The following is a 15,562-nucleotide window of genomic DNA, read 5'->3' on the forward strand; positions in this document are numbered from 1 at the left end:
GGTGAGTTGACATACTAAAAATAAAAAATTTTAGCCAACAGCTCGAAAACTCGTACTCTAACCATATTCAGCTGTTGTCTATAATTTTAGCCAACCTCCTATGGATGACTAAATTTGTCAAATCTCTACAGGTCTGTAAGAAATCTGTAGGAAGATTGCACATCATTTATTACCATATTGAACTGATATATTATATTTTAACAATCTAAAATATTAATAACATGCTATTTTTAAATTATAGCCAACCAATATAGCCAATACCAGGTTCAGCAAATTTTACATAATGTCTTACAGCTCTCATTTAGCCAACGATTATAGTCAACGCTGTTGGAGATGCTCTTACGTAAAGTTAAACCTTCGTCAATAAACAAGTTAGCATTCCTCTTATGCATATAAAGATTAGGCCCAGGTTTTATATTGCAACTGATCTGCTGCTCAGTAAAGTGTAGGAAAGGGTCTTTCGAATAATCTGTTTTTTCTGCAGTAGCAATGTCAAGTGAGAGTGAAATAAACCAGAAATTAATATCCGATGGCTACAAATTCACTCTCATGCAATGCACCCAAAATCAAAAACTGGGGAGGAGCCAAACCCACCGAAGCAAGCAGCCTATTAGCTGCAGGTCAATTTGTCTCATCATATCGATATACTACATGTCACTGAGTTGACTCAACTTTCATGTTTCACCGTTATAACTAGGGGTGCCCATGGCTTATCAAAACCCGCTCAAACCGATCTAACCGACCCAACCCGACCTTAAACCAACCCGAAAATATTTAACCCAAATTTTGATTGGGTTGAAAATTATTAAAACCGATTTAAATGGGTTGGGTTAGGGTTTTGCTTATAACCCGTCCATTCTAACCCGACCCGCATATTTTATTTAATTTTTATATATTTTATTTGTTTTTACAGAAACAATTTTAGGTATCTTTCTATCTAAACTAACAATATATCATATATTACTTAAATTCATAATAAATGTGTGAAACACTTTTTAGTTTGAACGAATCACCAGTTCCGCTTAATAAGAACTAAGCTATTGGCAACCAAACTCGATAATAAGCTCAACTTGTCTCGAAAAAATTGTGCAATTACAAAACTAAGTGATCTTACCTCACACTCATTTTCTAGTAACTTATTCTACCCAACCCAAACCGACCCAAACCGAAATAAATTCTAACCGACCCAACCCGATGAAATCTAAACCGAACTTTAGTTGGGTTAAAAATTAAAAAAACCGAACTAAATGGGTTGGGTTAGGGTTTAACCTATAACCCGCCCAACCCGACCCACGGGCACCCCTAGTTATAACAACAAAAACAATAAAGTGCTAGATCTGCACATACATGTACCTTTTTTCAGCTTCATCCTAGTCTAGATTCCGGCCTCATTAATCACATAATCTTGGTTTGTGGCTAGTGATTGTGATAGGTTGCTAGGAGAAGGCCATATCTTGAGACTTAATCATTTATAAACTTACCAATTCATTAGAAATTTACTTTAGATCTACATATTCACATACTGCATCTCGTCGTTTATCAAATATAGTACTTGGTACTACGTCGCCAGGCTCCTCTTAGATTTACCAGGAGGTCACTTGAGATTGTCGCGAGTTGAACCCTGACCAAGGTGCGGTGTGCAGTATAGGCCAGAGACCCTTCACAATCCACACAATACAGAGCAATAGTGAGGAAGATACTAAGTTAGTGAATGGAAAGCCAAATACCACGCTAATGATCAGAAAGGTTGAATATTATGATTACGATACATTTTATACATCTTCTGACTAACAGTAACCTTATTACAAGTATCACAGCTCAATAGCTCATATCACTGAATAAAAGTGGAAAACAAAACTAGGGTAAAAGATAAGACTTATAAAGTCAAATTTTCCTCGTAGGAGCAGTCAGTGATGATCAAAAAAAAACTAGCTAATGACCATGATTATCCACTTGCAGTGTCGCTGTACTTATGCACCAACAGAGCTAGTATGATTTCCCAAGAATAAAAACAGGTCATCATAAACATCTTTCTTTGCTGACCAACTGAAGAGAAAATCAAGATGACCATAATTCTTTACTTCCAGTGTAGCAGTTTCTCGTGGTGAACGTTGCAACTCGGATAGAGTGTCCCTCACGTCTATAACATCTGACAATGGATCGTTTTCCCCAGAAGCAAACCACATCGGAATTGAAGTAGGAATTGCAGTTAGATTAAAACTAGGAGCATTGAATCGCCTGTATTTGCCAATGTTACCCAGCAGTCCATAGTCATATACAGTAATATAACCTGATCGAACCACTGCCAATTCAACACAAATCACAAATTAGAAAGGAAATTATATACAAAATCTGTCCATAGGTTTTGTAAATTATTTTCTAACAGACAAATGATATCTATGTTTCTGCTCTAGCTATTGAGCACACATACTTTGAGCAAGATGTGCCAGATTCCTTGTAGAAGTTGGTTGAGGACCATATCTTAGATAATCGTTCACTTTATGGATGTCGAAGCAGCAGTTCTCCCCTGCAAACATTCAGCTAAATGCTTGATTAAGTACATTAAATGAAAGCATAACATTATTAATGATTGATGAAATTAAAGGAGAAGATCGTAACCTGTAAGGGATCTGACCAAATTTTTACAGTAATCTGAATCTCCTCTGCATAAGCGCCTCATTATGTCAGTGCCAACTGCACTAAATAAAATAGGCGAAGACTTCAATGTTAGACAAAATTAAGATCAATAAAATAAACTGTTACTTATCATGGAAGCTGGCAAAACCTCTTTAAATCAATATCATTATGAATTACCTCCTTAAATCAATCGAAGGTATATCGTCTGTAACCATCTGCCAGTAAATAATGTTAGTTACATTCCAGACTATATCTACTAGGTAACATAGAACAATGACACAAATTGAGAAAAGTAGACTAAATGAAGATGCACACCTGATCAATATGCAGTAGAACTGCCATTCGGACTATTGGAACCTCTACCCAGTGCAAGTATGCTATGGGACAAAGAAAGGCAGCGCCCTCAACTTTATTTGCTGATTCTTTGTTCGTAAAACCGACAATTGACATCAATGTTCCCTAATGCAGGATAATCAAACAAATATGCACTTCAGAAACATAATAACTTAACAAGTCAGAAGGGCAAATGGGCAAACTAACAATGAAAGAAGTCAAGATACCTGTGAGTGTCCAATGACGAATACTTTGGAATTTGTGATATTATTTACATAATTGAGCATTGCTGGAAGATCAAATTTCGCCAATTCTGTCCAACTCCAATTCCAGAATTCCTAAAGATGACATAACAGTAGCATATATTCATAGAATGTCATTATTGATCATTTAATTCATAAAGATTCTTGAGTTTAGCTAGTATGTCCTGATACCCCTTCAAGTGAGTGAAATGCATACAGTACTTTGATAATACATGGAATTGTGAGGTTAGTGAGTATACCTTATTTGATTCTGATAAAGATACATGGCCGTGACTCCATTGCACCCCTCTTATGTTTCCAACCCAAACATCATAACCTTTGTCAGCAAGTAGGAAGCCTAACGAGCCATTTATGCCGTTTAAGAACCAGGCTTCACCTCCCTGTTTTTGTTTTGTTTTGAGAATTAGAACAAATTAACATGTCACAGCAGTTCGAACAATATTATTCCAATTTGATTGGACCATACTGCAATAGGCAAAATATAAATTGAATGGAAGATGTAATCACCATAAAGAGTCCATGTAGCAGCAGAACCGGAGGACCTCTCTTTCCCCCTGAATTTGCCTTATTAGAGGAAACTCTTTGAAGCCCCAACAAAAAATTATCTTCTGTTTGAACCTGCAGTCATAACAAATTCCGTGTCCATAAGTTCTTCCTTTTTCTCAATTTACATAACAATATAACAGCTCAATAAAAATTAAAATCCGCCACATGCATTATTCATTCACTGTTTAACTTTTATAAATTTACCAAATATCAATCGATGTGCAAGATTACATAGCACATCTAAACTCGTCAATACTCTACTTGTTGAGAAATATCGAGTATATATAGTCTGATTTGAAAAATAGTCTACGACTGCTAATTATTCAAAGCAAAATAATACACCTGACAAAAACAAAAACAAATTAATACAAACATGTTCAAGAAACAAATTATTGAGAGTATTAACACGCACAAGAATGTACACAACATCAGAACTTGATCTATTGTAACAATAGAGTAAAAAGATTATGTACGCACAATGTGTTCGGAGCAATTATAGCCTAGAGGTTGAATAACTTGATAACACAAACCATCTGCCACGTCTCCGGTAACTGTGGGAAGCGTTGAGTTGTGAGAACATGCAGATATGAGCACCGGAAAACAACAGAAGAAGATACTAAACGCCACCACGTCGAGTTTAAGTTGTGTGTCCATTAATCTAAGCTGGCGGGATATAATAGTGTTATGTGATTAAGTAAGAAGTGGGTTTTTTCAGGGATTGTATAGTTCAACTGTCTACGAGTTATTGTAGAAATATATATGATGGTTTTGATCACATCTCCCACCTATAATGCAAACTCAGAATAAAAACTAATTTTACACGAGATAGGTATCCTTGTATGCCAATACTATCCACAACGTTCTTTTCCTTCAAGGAAAATAAAAGAGTGCTGATTTACATTTAATTTGATCAGGAAGTCAGGAACACCCAAACCCTTGTTAATTTTTAATATGGATTAACAACTCTAGCAGGTTAATCAAATTTTTAATTATAATTAGTCTAGGATAATATTTATGTCTATACTAGCTTATAACCCGTGCAATGCACGGGCGGTTAATATATTTGTTATTTTATCGTATATATTATAAATTTAATTAATTTTATAATATGTTTTAGTTAAAAAATTAAATACTATATTACTCGATGTTATTGAGAATATTGAGTTTTTTTAGTTATAAAAAGATAATATTTTAGTTAAAAGGAACAATTGGTTATATAAATAGACCCGTATCTCGGCCCACATATCGACCGACTGACCAAACTTTTAATGTTTCGGTATTATTGTGAGGTCAATAGAGTATTTAAAAATATTTTAATTTTAGTTGAAAAATATTATCCATTATTTATTTATAATTATATATAATAATGTTATTTTTTTATATTATGTTGCCCGTATTATTTTAGAAGATCAGCGTTTTAGTTTGAAAACCTCAAAAGATGATGTGTTTTAGTTAAAAAATGTAATTGATATGTTGCTCGGTGTTAATTTAGAAGATTGAGTTGTTTTGGTTAGAACATATTGAAAAGATAATATGTTTTGGTTAAAAAGGATAATTGATTGTATAGATAGCTCATAATTCGGCCCAAGTACCGACCGACCAAACTTTTAATGTTTATTATAATTTAAAGAGGCACATGAAACCAAATACCGACCCATCGTACTAACCTAAATTTAATGTTTCGGTTTAATAGATAATAAAAATATATTATAACATGTTATAAATTCAAGAGCTACGTGAGTCGAATACCAACCGATTCACCAAACTCAACTAACTGACCTACCAAGTGAACTTTTTATTCTTGACTTTAATAGTGTAATAATATGTAGTATATGATAGATTTGTAATATTTCTTTTAATGTAAGATCATTAGAGTATTTAAAAATAATGTTATTAATGTAGTTCGGTTGAATAATATCACATGTTATTTATTAATAATTATATTTAATGATATTATATTTTTATATATATGGCGCCCATGTTAATTGTAAAAACTCGGTTTTTTTAGTTAGAAAATCTAAAAAAGATAATGCGTTTTGGTTAAAAAGGCAATTACTATGTTGCCCGATATTAGTTTAGAAGATCGAGTTTTTTAGTCAGAAATATAAAAAAGGTAATATATTTCAATTAAAAGGATTAATTGGTTATATAGATAGGTCTGTACTTTGACCCAAATTAAAAAGAATAATTGGTTATATAGATAGGTTCAGAATAATTGGTTATATTTGTTATATATTATAATTATAATTATTTAAAAACAAAAAAATAAACAGGAAAAGGTTGCCTCAATCCGAAAGAAACCGGAGGAAGTAGTTGCGTAGTAAAAACCAAACACAGCCTAAAAAGTGTAATTTACAGAGAGCAAAGCGAAGATATTTGCAAGGTCATGTATTTGTTTTATGTTTGGACTTCTTTGTATATTTGGACTTGTCTATATTTTAAAGCCCATTAATTATAAAAATTCGTGTAATAACCCGCGTACCGACCGACCAAACTTTTAATGTTTCGGCTTTAATAGTATAGTATAGATATATAACTGATGCGGTTGGCTTCAATATATTTTCTCAGCAATTTTTGTAATTTTTTTTTATATATAAAAAGGAATCAATTCATTAATTAAAAGGCATACAGCATCTACAAACATAATCAAAATTGGACAGACGCTGAATAATATCGTTGTTAAATCCTTCCTTCTTGGAGAAGCAACTGAGCGATTTGAAGATGATTTGAATATACACATTTGTTTCCATCTGATTGGTTTTCACCTGAGTGTTCTGAACAATCGACCATAGATGCGATCCCATAATAACCTTCAAATCTGAATCAAACTCATGAAAATCTTGCCGATCTATAACCTCGGTCATGAAGAACATCAAAACACACCAAAACAAAATAAACCAACTCTTATGAGAAGGAGAGAATAACAAAACCCAAATAAATTAGAAACTTATTGAATGACAAATAAGATTTCAAAACAAGAAAACAGGAAGAAAAAAAGAAGGAATGGGGGCTTTCCACCAGTGAAAACTGATGGAAGCCCCTTCAAAAATCTTTAACGAGGCTAGGGAGGCTAGGGTTTTGAGATAAAATCTCCTAAAAATAAAAAGAATTTAAGTTAAGGGAACAACAACATTAACGATAGGGATGGGCATTCGCCCCGTCCCGATCCGATTCCCGCCTCGGATCCGGGAAATTTTTCGGGGACGGGGCGGGGATCGGGGAAAGTTTTAGAAAAAATTCGGGGATCGGGGCGGGGTCGGGGATTGATGTCTTCCCACCCCGATCCCCGACCCCGATTGTGTATATATATAAATAACAATATATTTTTATATATATATATATATATATTATACTAAATATATTATTAAAAATAGATAATATTTATAATTATAATAAAAATTAGAAAATGATCTTTATGTTTATTGATCGATTATAAATATATTGTAATATAATATATTTTAAATTATCGTTTATTTATATTATAAATCAATTTTAATACGATTTGATATTAAAAATATAAAATAATAATATTTTATTAGTATATTAGGAATTAGTAGTTTTTTTTTGTCAGGAGGAGTTAGTAGTTTGTTTGTTTATTAAAAAGTATATTATATATTATAAAATTATAATTTCTAAATTAAAAACTAAAAGTCCCCGAATCCCGTGTGGATCCCCGTTCCCCGTTCGAGACGGGGTTCGGAGAGAAAAATCATCTCCGTTTGGAGTTCGGAGCGGAATCGGGGATGGGTATTCAATTCGGGGATCAGGGTCAGGATAGCCCCGTCCCCAAGTGCCCCGTGCCCATCCCTGATTAACGAAGACTAATTAGCAAAAAAAACATGAACTATGACTAGGTTCATTGTACTGGAATGCAGGACACGAGACCACTGAAAGACTTTAGTCCCAAAACACAAGAGAATATTATTCCCAGTCCACCCTTTAATTCATTTTAGTCTAAACACAGCCTTGATTTTGAATCAACAAACAAAGGCCAAAACCCATCGCCGGAATAATGAGTTCAGGCGAATTCAAGCCGTTGGATGAGAAGTTTCTGGTCGAATACATAAAAGCAACCCCATCTCTATATCAAGTGCTGGGCAATAACCTTCATGACTTGCAGATTAAAGAAGTGGGTGATGGCAATCTTAATTTTGTCTTCATCGTACAGACCTCTTCTGGTTCTCTCGTCATCAAACAGGTACTTATGTACCTATTTATACAGACATATTCATGTTTTGCAAATATTTACAGTAGGAGTTATATTATTAGTGTTTGAGGCAACTGGTGTACTTCTTGTTGTTAATTCTGTGGACATTAAACTAACTGTTTACTGAGATTTAAGAAATATTGAAGTACTATGTTTCGAAAAACACGAATCGGAAGTGGTTTTTCCAGTGGTTGCTAATGTAACCTGCTTAAACCTCAGTGTAGTTGGCAGAAAGGTTTTAATTGACAATTTTGTTATGTAAACATTATGTCTGCTAAATAATCCTGTTACAATTTTCGCGTAAAAGTATCCTGTTTATGCTTCTTAATTAAAGTTTGTTGGTTAATTATGTATCTGTTGAAGAGGTTAATATTTTCTATAAGATTTGTTATGTTTGATAATTAAGAGCTTTATTTCATAGCTTGTCAAAGACATTTTTGTTTATGCTGTTACATTGCAGGCTCTTCCTTATATACGTTGTATAGGGGAATCTTGGCCCATGACAAAGGAACGTGCATATTTTGAAGCAAGTGCCCTAGAAGAACAGGGCCGTTTGTGTCCTAATCATGTTCCTGAAGTTTATCACTTCGACAGGAGTATGTCTTTGATTGGCATGCGTTACCTCGAGCCTCCACATATAATCTTAAGAAAAGGCTTGATTGCTGGAATTGAATACCCATTTCTTGCGGAGCACATATCTGAATTTATGGCCAAGACTCTATTCTCTACATCCCTTCTGTCTCTCACTACGACAGAGCACAAAAGTGCAGGTAAACTGTGTATGATTCATAACTTTGTTTATGTCCGTGTGTGTGGGTATACATAATATACATTCTTAAAAGATGAATCGCTGTATCATGATTTTCTACTACATAGAAAGAAGGAAGCTATCGGTGTTATTACATTGTTTTGATTAATACTATACTGTGATGAGCCATAACGAACTTAACTTTACTAAGTTCATTTCTGTACTAGGCTTCACCAGAATTACCTTTTAGAAGCTTGATTTAACTACCTATAATTAATATATCAATCATTCCACAGTGGCAAAATATTGTGGAAATGTTGAGATGTGCAGGCTCACTGAACAGGTTGTGTTTTCCGACCCTTACAAAGTGTCTCAATACAACCATTGGACTTCCCCTTATCTCGATAAGGATGCTGATGCAGTGCGGGAGGATAACTTTCTAAAGCTTGAAGTTGCTGAGTTGAAATCAAAGTAATTTGCAAGTTTAGAGTTCTTTCTATTAAGAGTGTTTTGACATATGATACCTTGACATATGGACTGTTTCCTTATTTACTGTTGTGGCTGTGTCGTCTTCCAGGTTCTGCGAGAGAGCTCAAGCTCTTATACATGGTGATCTTCATACTGGTTCTGTCATGGTTACTCATGATTCAACTCAAGTTATAGATCCAGAATTTGCTTTCTATGGGCCAATGGGGTTTGATATTGGAGCCTTTCTGGCAAATCTTATTCTGGCATATTTTTCTCAGGATGGACATGCAGATGACAGAAATGATCGGAAGGTAAGTCCTTATGTCAATAAATCTGTATATAAATTAGCATTTATTATGTGTGGATCTTCCATTTTATTATGCATCAAATTAATCTCCGTCATGTCTCCACTTATGTTGTGCATTCCTTTGTGTTGTCATCATATCTAAGTTCAGCTCATTTAAAGATTAAATATCCCTTGCACAAATCATGCATTGGTGAAGGATGTTACCACTGCCCCCCCCCCCCCCCCCCCCCCCCCCCCCCGGTAAAATTCTTTAAGATTTTGTTTCATGTCTTTCAATAATATTTTTTTGTATGTAAACAGCGTTGAACATGGTGTAATTTTTATAACGTTAGCTAACACGTTTAATGTGCAGACGTATAAAGAATGGATATTAAAAACCACAGCAGATACTTGGAGTCTTTTTGACAAAAAGTTCACCGCTCTTTGGGATGGACACAAGAATAGATCCGGTGATGCCTATCTTCCTGAAATTTATAACAATGCTGAACTGCAACGGATAATAAAACATAAATTTATGCAAGAGTTGCTCCATGATTCTTTGGGATTTGGTGCTGCCAAAATGATAAGGTGAGTGGTGCTTTTAAATCTATTAACTTACAGTTAAATGTTTTCTTTCTTCCTTCTGTCTTTTGTACAATACGAAAGCATTCTGGTTTTTTTTTTGTGTGTGTGGGTGGGTGGGGGGTTGCAGTTCCAAATTCTGCAATATCTGCAAGTATTGTATATATGACATCTAAATAATTATATACGGATATAGGAATCAGAAACTTTTTATGCGTTTTTTAGTATAGCAGTGTCCTCTACACTCTGTCGAGGGCTCAAATCTTGCCAAAGCCAAGGTTGGAGTAAGTGTGTTTAGTTATCAAGAAGTAATAGCTTGTAGTTTGATTCGGGAGGTTCTTTAGCTTTTGAGGTGAGCTGGTATGAATACTTTGCAGGAACCGTTCTTTCCTTATTACCACGACTCTTTTTTTGCCTCGAGTACCCGTATCGGGCACTCGAAGCATGGGTATGTACACTCCGTACTTATTTCAGGCCAAAAACATGTAAATATTCATAATATTGCCGAGTCCAACACTTGGACACGCATCCATGTTGAACACTTTTAGCCTAGTCCGGGCAACGCAACTACCAAACCTAGTCACTTGGAGCATAGCTCATCTTCTTTCTCCCCTTGTTGTCCTGTCTGTGTATCAGTCTCATTGACTTTAATAATCTGCTTTCTTGTTTCTCTAAGACACTTCTTCATTTCGTTGGCCTTAGAGCATCTTTAGTAGGCTGCTAACATCTATGCAGTATGACACTCTTGGGTGCCTTCTTATTGGAGTTGCAAGGGTGCCAACTGCCAAGAGAAGTTGCCAAATTTTTGCACCCCTTAAAATGGTAAAATCATAATCCTTGGTGTATAAGTATAAATCATTCATGCCTATTGACCATAAGAGGATACAATATGGCATATTAACACACCTGTCATGTTAGACGACTTTAAACCCCGCGTTGTATCCTTTGAGTACCTGCACTTAGCACATGCGAATTGTTATTTGAAGAGAAAAACAGATATAATTATCATAGTACGCAATACGAATATATTTAATATTGAATTAAAGAACATAATGACTTATTTGGGGATTTTTTTTTATATTTACATAATATTTTTGAGTATTAAGTATTTAATTGGTGTTTAGCATTCCTTGTCTTCAAAAATAAGTCACTTATTTTCTCAAATAGTACACTTTTATGTATTTTGTCGCCAGAAATAAGTGACTTGTTTCTGAAAAACGAGATGAATCAAATGGGCTCTACATATACCAACTTTAGTGGATGAAGAAAATTTTACAAAATAAAATAGAAGTAGAGGTGGACAAAGGTAATCCGCTAGTTTTTAAACTTAAATCTAAAGATAATGTGCTAGTTTTTTCAGTTGGTCCCTTTTGACAGATACAAGTCGTTCAGCATGACCTAATGGTAGACCTAGATAAGATTAATCTGATTTACATTTCTCATTGTATAATATCTAGTTTTTCATTATTTTATGTGGTTCATTTTTTTTCATATACTCATATGTGGACCATTTAGGCGAGGTGTAGGGTGCCAACTATGGAGTAAAATGGTGCCAAATTTAACATGGATGTATGAGAATATAAAAAGTTATTATTATTATTAATGAGTCAGTAAAGTTTGACACCCCTTGAGGGTGCCTCAATTGGAACAGATATGTTTGTATATTTGTCTATATTCAGATATTGATAAAATGTCTATGGAAGCTCTGATGCCTAGTAATCAGATTTATTCCTTGCTAAAAGGGAAAAACGGCCGATCCTTGTATAGCCAGTGCTAGGTTAAGAAGGAAACTTCGTTCTTCAAGTATTGGACTTGTTATCGTACTTTGATGTACAAAACATAGTATATCTTAGTTCTTAAGAGACGTGAGTGTGTGTCTTGGGGGAGGATTGTGTTTAACTTGGGCGAACATCACGTTTCTTTAATTTGTTTTTAATTACAATATAAACTTCATTCCCAAGAATTGGGCTTTATTATAATAATTATTATTCTACAAGACTAAGTATCTTAGCAGTTCTGTGCTTAGCTTTTCTTTTCCATTTTTTTTTCCTAAATTAGCTTTTCTTTTCTTTACTAACTCTATTGATACTTTCTGGCCGTTTCATTTCCTTTAAGGGATGAGATGCTTAGTGCTTTAACCTTTACTTTGAAGTCTTTTGAGTTCTGAAATATATCAATATTCTTCTTGTTTTGATTTTGTGCTGCACTCTAAAATGAGTTTCTTTACATACTAGGAGAATTGTTGGGGTAGCTCATGTGGAAGATTTTGAGTCGATCAATGATGCTGCTAGACGAGCAGATTGTGAGCGGCTTGCTCTTAACTTTGCGAAGATGCTTCTAAAGGAAAGAAGAAGATTTCAGACCATTACTGAAGTGGTGCTGGCTATCCAGAAATCCCATTCATAAAAACTTCTGTTGACATTATGGTTTCTAAATCTACTGATGCCTCTGTAAGTGGTTTGACTCTTCAAAATAAGTCTGCTTCAAACTCATGGATTTGTGTCCAATGTGGGAAAATTGTATACTGTAACAGTGAGGTCTTCTTCCCATCAAAAGGTATGGTTGTGAGAATCAAAAGAGGAACAGAGGGGCAGGCTTAACAACATAAGTAAACCTGAACTTAATTGTTCTCACACTGCAGATAGTAAATGCCTGTCATGCACTCTTTTATCATGATTCTATGCGAACACTATATATAAACAATTTGTGTTCTAGACCACATCATTTTTGCCATCCTTTTGATCAGGTTCATGAAATGGTGCCCGCTTGAATGATGAAAAGCAAGTTGCTATTATTATTTGATGTTTTTTTAATAAATCGTTCGAATATTGAAGTTTGTGCAGAGTGTTAAAGCTTACTCTTTTTATTTCAAAGGTTCAAAAATCAGAAACAAAGTTTAAAGTTGAACTGTATAAGTACTCGTGATTTTTAGTTTTTACTTTTCAGAACTACAATTCTAGATCACCGTGCGATGCCTGTTTTAAGGCAGCAACATGCATGTTCTTCCCCACTTGCAACAGTTAACTTGTACTCAACAGATGCTCACAGTTTTACGATTAAAACCGGAAAATTCAATTATACTTGCCAACTCAATTATACAAAAATTTCTAAGAAGTTTCTTATGTTGTGTTTGGTTTGTGTGAATATGTTGTGTTTGGTTTGTGTGAATGAATTCGGATAAAACAGAAATAACAATTGTTTATAAAATTCATTTCTTACTTCATTATATTTCATACGCTATGTATCAGAGATCACATCTTAGTTTGAGAAAGTATGCTCTATTTCTTTCTATATTCAATTTTTTTTCAAATTTCATCATAACAATATTGCATTAACTCATTTTTTTTGCAAAATTCCTGCATCTGTTATTTTCATTTATCCCCGACCAAATGCCAAATATCTAACATATATATTTCGTTTAGCTGATCCAATTTTTTGCTATGGTTTCCTATAATTTTACTCTCTCTCTGCTATATGACAGCAATGTCTGTTCTCTTATCAGGTGCCTAAAAGCTATCCAGTGTTTTAAGCTGTTTAAACACCGTTTTCTAGCTTTGAGATCATGTTTGGTACTGAGATGAGTTATGTTTGGTAAAATATATCTTTTGTTGTATGTGGATGTCTCTTGTTTATTGAATTTCAGATAGCCAATGCTGGCAATGGCAGGTGACTAGATTTGTTTTTCAGCCGCCCGCATAAACACTTAGATTTTGTTTTAATTATCATAATGTTGTCGCTTTCGTTTCTATTGTTTCTTAGGGGCCATTTGATAACGCATGAATGAGAAGATTTAACTGGACGAGAGGGAGAGAGAGTCGTCTAGATCATTTGTTTGGTTTTTTTACGCTCTGGACGAACCAAAATTCAGCTGAACGAATGGGCTTCACAATTCTATCTGAACGGTTCGTTATGCCACTGATGCATCTTTCCCATAGAGTACGTGTTATTTCTAAGTTCATTATAAATGTGTTATATCAGTGTTTAGTTAATGAAATCAATTTAATAGAATAAATTTTAAAAAGAAAGATATGAATTTATCTAATTATTATTCCCATTAAAAACGATTTTTTATTTATATTAGTTAATATCTTTATTCATATTTAATATTAATTATAAGACTTATAATTAACAGAGAGGTATAATAAAATCTTTTTAAATTATTAATTATTTCAAGATTATGAAGTTATTATAATTTATTTTTAGATTAAAATTTATTATATGTTCAGTATATAATTTAAAAGTTTTCATCCATCCAGAAAAATATTGTTCAGATCAGTCAAATGACTCACATGAATGGTTCAAAAACTCGAATGATCCAGAAATTTATGTCGTTCAGAAAATATTTTTCAGATTTATCAAATGACCCCTTAATCATCGCCAGACTCCAGCTGATCGGCACTAGTGCATAAGTTAGAGAATTTATTGATTTATTTGTCAGGAAATTATTATAGTTGTGCATACATTACATCCCTGACAATATTAATACTCGCCTCTGAGCTGTGGCCATTATGGCATTATCAAATATATCTAAGTCTGATACTTGGCCTTGTACTCACTCCACAGCTGATCAACTGATTTGCCTAAAAGGTCGTTAAAGAAGCTAGCGCTGTAGCCATTCCTCATCTTCTTGTTGAGCTGAGCCACAAAACCATTTCTGAGACTATTACAGTAGTCCAAGAACCTAGCTGTGACGTCGTAGCCTTGATCCCATTTGTCACCCTTCCCCGGTTGCACCCAGTGGCTCGGGGCATACCCCGCCTTAAGCCTCACAAAATCTGCAATTCCTTCAATCAAACCCCCTGGAGCTCCATTGCTCCATTGCCAAACATGCGCCATTTCATGATAAAGTACTCCTGTGAATTCCCTCTTCACATCACCACTGTAGCTCTGAATGTACCTTGCACTTGCATGAATTTGGTTACCGCTGGTGTACGCGACTCCGCTCATATTATCGATGAACAGACTCACTTGCTGAACATTCTTCTTATCAGCCTGATTATTCTGCTGGAAAGTCCTCAATATAAAGTCAGCTGACGACGATAATGCTTGTTTAGTGTAGCCTAATCCGATTTGATTAGTGAATTTCTGACCACCTGGGGATGTTGCGGCATTGTTAGTGACACTGTAAGTGACTGCATTGGTTCCTTGCAGGACTGCTGGAACTAGGAAGAACAAAAGAGACACAAGCATTGCTTGAGACATTGTTTAATATATTTGTTTTTTCTTGTCGTAGGTTGTGAAGTAAAGGTTGTTTTGGATCTACTATATATACACAAAAATGGACTACTGTAGGATACGAGACTAATGCCATTAACTTGTCAATTAAATGAATGATATTGTAGAGTGGAGTGGACTGAGTCTGATTGGTGCTAATGGCCTAAATTTCAAATTCTACCACTACCTGCAGAATGCAGTGCAGTTGTTAACTAGTAACACTGTACAACTGTACAAATGAGAGTCGGCCGTCATCTATAACTTTCATCCATCTTTCA

General features: G+C 34.5%; 3 protein-coding genes across 3 annotated transcripts; 1 reads left to right on the top strand and 2 right to left on the bottom strand.

Annotated features, from left to right (window-relative positions):
* Window positions 1-1,708: 1,708 nt before the first annotated feature.
* Window positions 1,709-4,658, bottom strand: LOC108225750 (triacylglycerol lipase 1). The gene is made up of 9 exons (XM_017400691.2): window positions 4,257-4,658; window positions 3,741-3,851; window positions 3,473-3,613; window positions 3,198-3,308; window positions 2,953-3,096; window positions 2,815-2,852; window positions 2,620-2,699; window positions 2,432-2,527; window positions 1,709-2,302 (listed from the first exon to the last, which is right to left on the bottom strand). Exons 1-9 carry the CDS (start codon window positions 4,431-4,433, stop codon window positions 1,971-1,973), a joined length of 1,230 nt encoding a protein of 409 aa, XP_017256180.1. The 5' UTR covers window positions 4,434-4,658; the 3' UTR covers window positions 1,709-1,970.
* A 2,938-nt stretch (window positions 4,659-7,596) lies between these two features.
* On the top strand, window positions 7,597-12,789 carry LOC108225747 (methylthioribose kinase). The gene is made up of 6 exons (XM_017400689.2): window positions 7,597-7,977; window positions 8,447-8,756; window positions 9,031-9,205; window positions 9,312-9,513; window positions 9,862-10,076; window positions 12,305-12,789. The coding sequence occupies exons 1-6, from the start codon at window positions 7,792-7,794 to the stop codon at window positions 12,474-12,476; spliced, it is 1,260 nt and encodes a 419-aa protein (XP_017256178.1). The 5' UTR covers window positions 7,597-7,791; the 3' UTR covers window positions 12,477-12,789.
* A 1,680-nt stretch (window positions 12,790-14,469) lies between these two features.
* LOC108225789 (uncharacterized) lies at window positions 14,470-15,322 on the bottom strand. The gene has a single exon (XM_017400747.2). The coding sequence runs from the start codon at window positions 15,270-15,272 to the stop codon at window positions 14,598-14,600; it is 675 nt and encodes a 224-aa protein (XP_017256236.1). The 5' UTR covers window positions 15,273-15,322; the 3' UTR covers window positions 14,470-14,597.
* Between the last annotated feature and the right edge of the window lie 240 nt (window positions 15,323-15,562).

The sequence above is a fragment of the Daucus carota genome, chromosome 6 (assembly GCF_001625215.2).
Source record: "Daucus carota subsp. sativus chromosome 6, DH1 v3.0, whole genome shotgun sequence".
Classification (NCBI taxonomy): Eukaryota; Viridiplantae; Streptophyta; class Magnoliopsida; order Apiales; family Apiaceae; genus Daucus; species Daucus carota.

Bases quoted from the DNA above. Each gene is read 5' to 3' on its own strand.
- LOC108225750 (XM_017400691.2), bottom strand. From the start codon at position 4,433: ATGGACACACAACTTAAACTCGACGTGGTGGCGTTTAGTATCTTCTTC. The intron at 2,853-2,952 runs GTGTGCATCTTC...ATTTACTGGCAG, and splicing joins TTCTACTGCATATTGATCAG to ATGGTTACAGACGATATACC. The intron at 2,303-2,431 runs GTATGTGTGCTC...TTGAATTGGCAG, and splicing joins TCTGGCACATCTTGCTCAAA to TGGTTCGATCAGGTTATATT.
- LOC108225747 (XM_017400689.2), top strand. From the start codon at position 7,792: ATGAGTTCAGGCGAATTCAAGCCGTTGGATGAGAAGTTTCTGGTCGAA. The intron at 8,757-9,030 runs GTAAACTGTGTA...ATCATTCCACAG, and splicing joins GACAGAGCACAAAAGTGCAG to TGGCAAAATATTGTGGAAAT. The intron at 9,514-9,861 runs GTAAGTCCTTAT...TTTAATGTGCAG, and splicing joins ATGACAGAAATGATCGGAAG to ACGTATAAAGAATGGATATT.
- LOC108225789 (XM_017400747.2), bottom strand. From the start codon at position 15,272: ATGTCTCAAGCAATGCTTGTGTCTCTTTTGTTCTTCCTAGTTCCAGCA.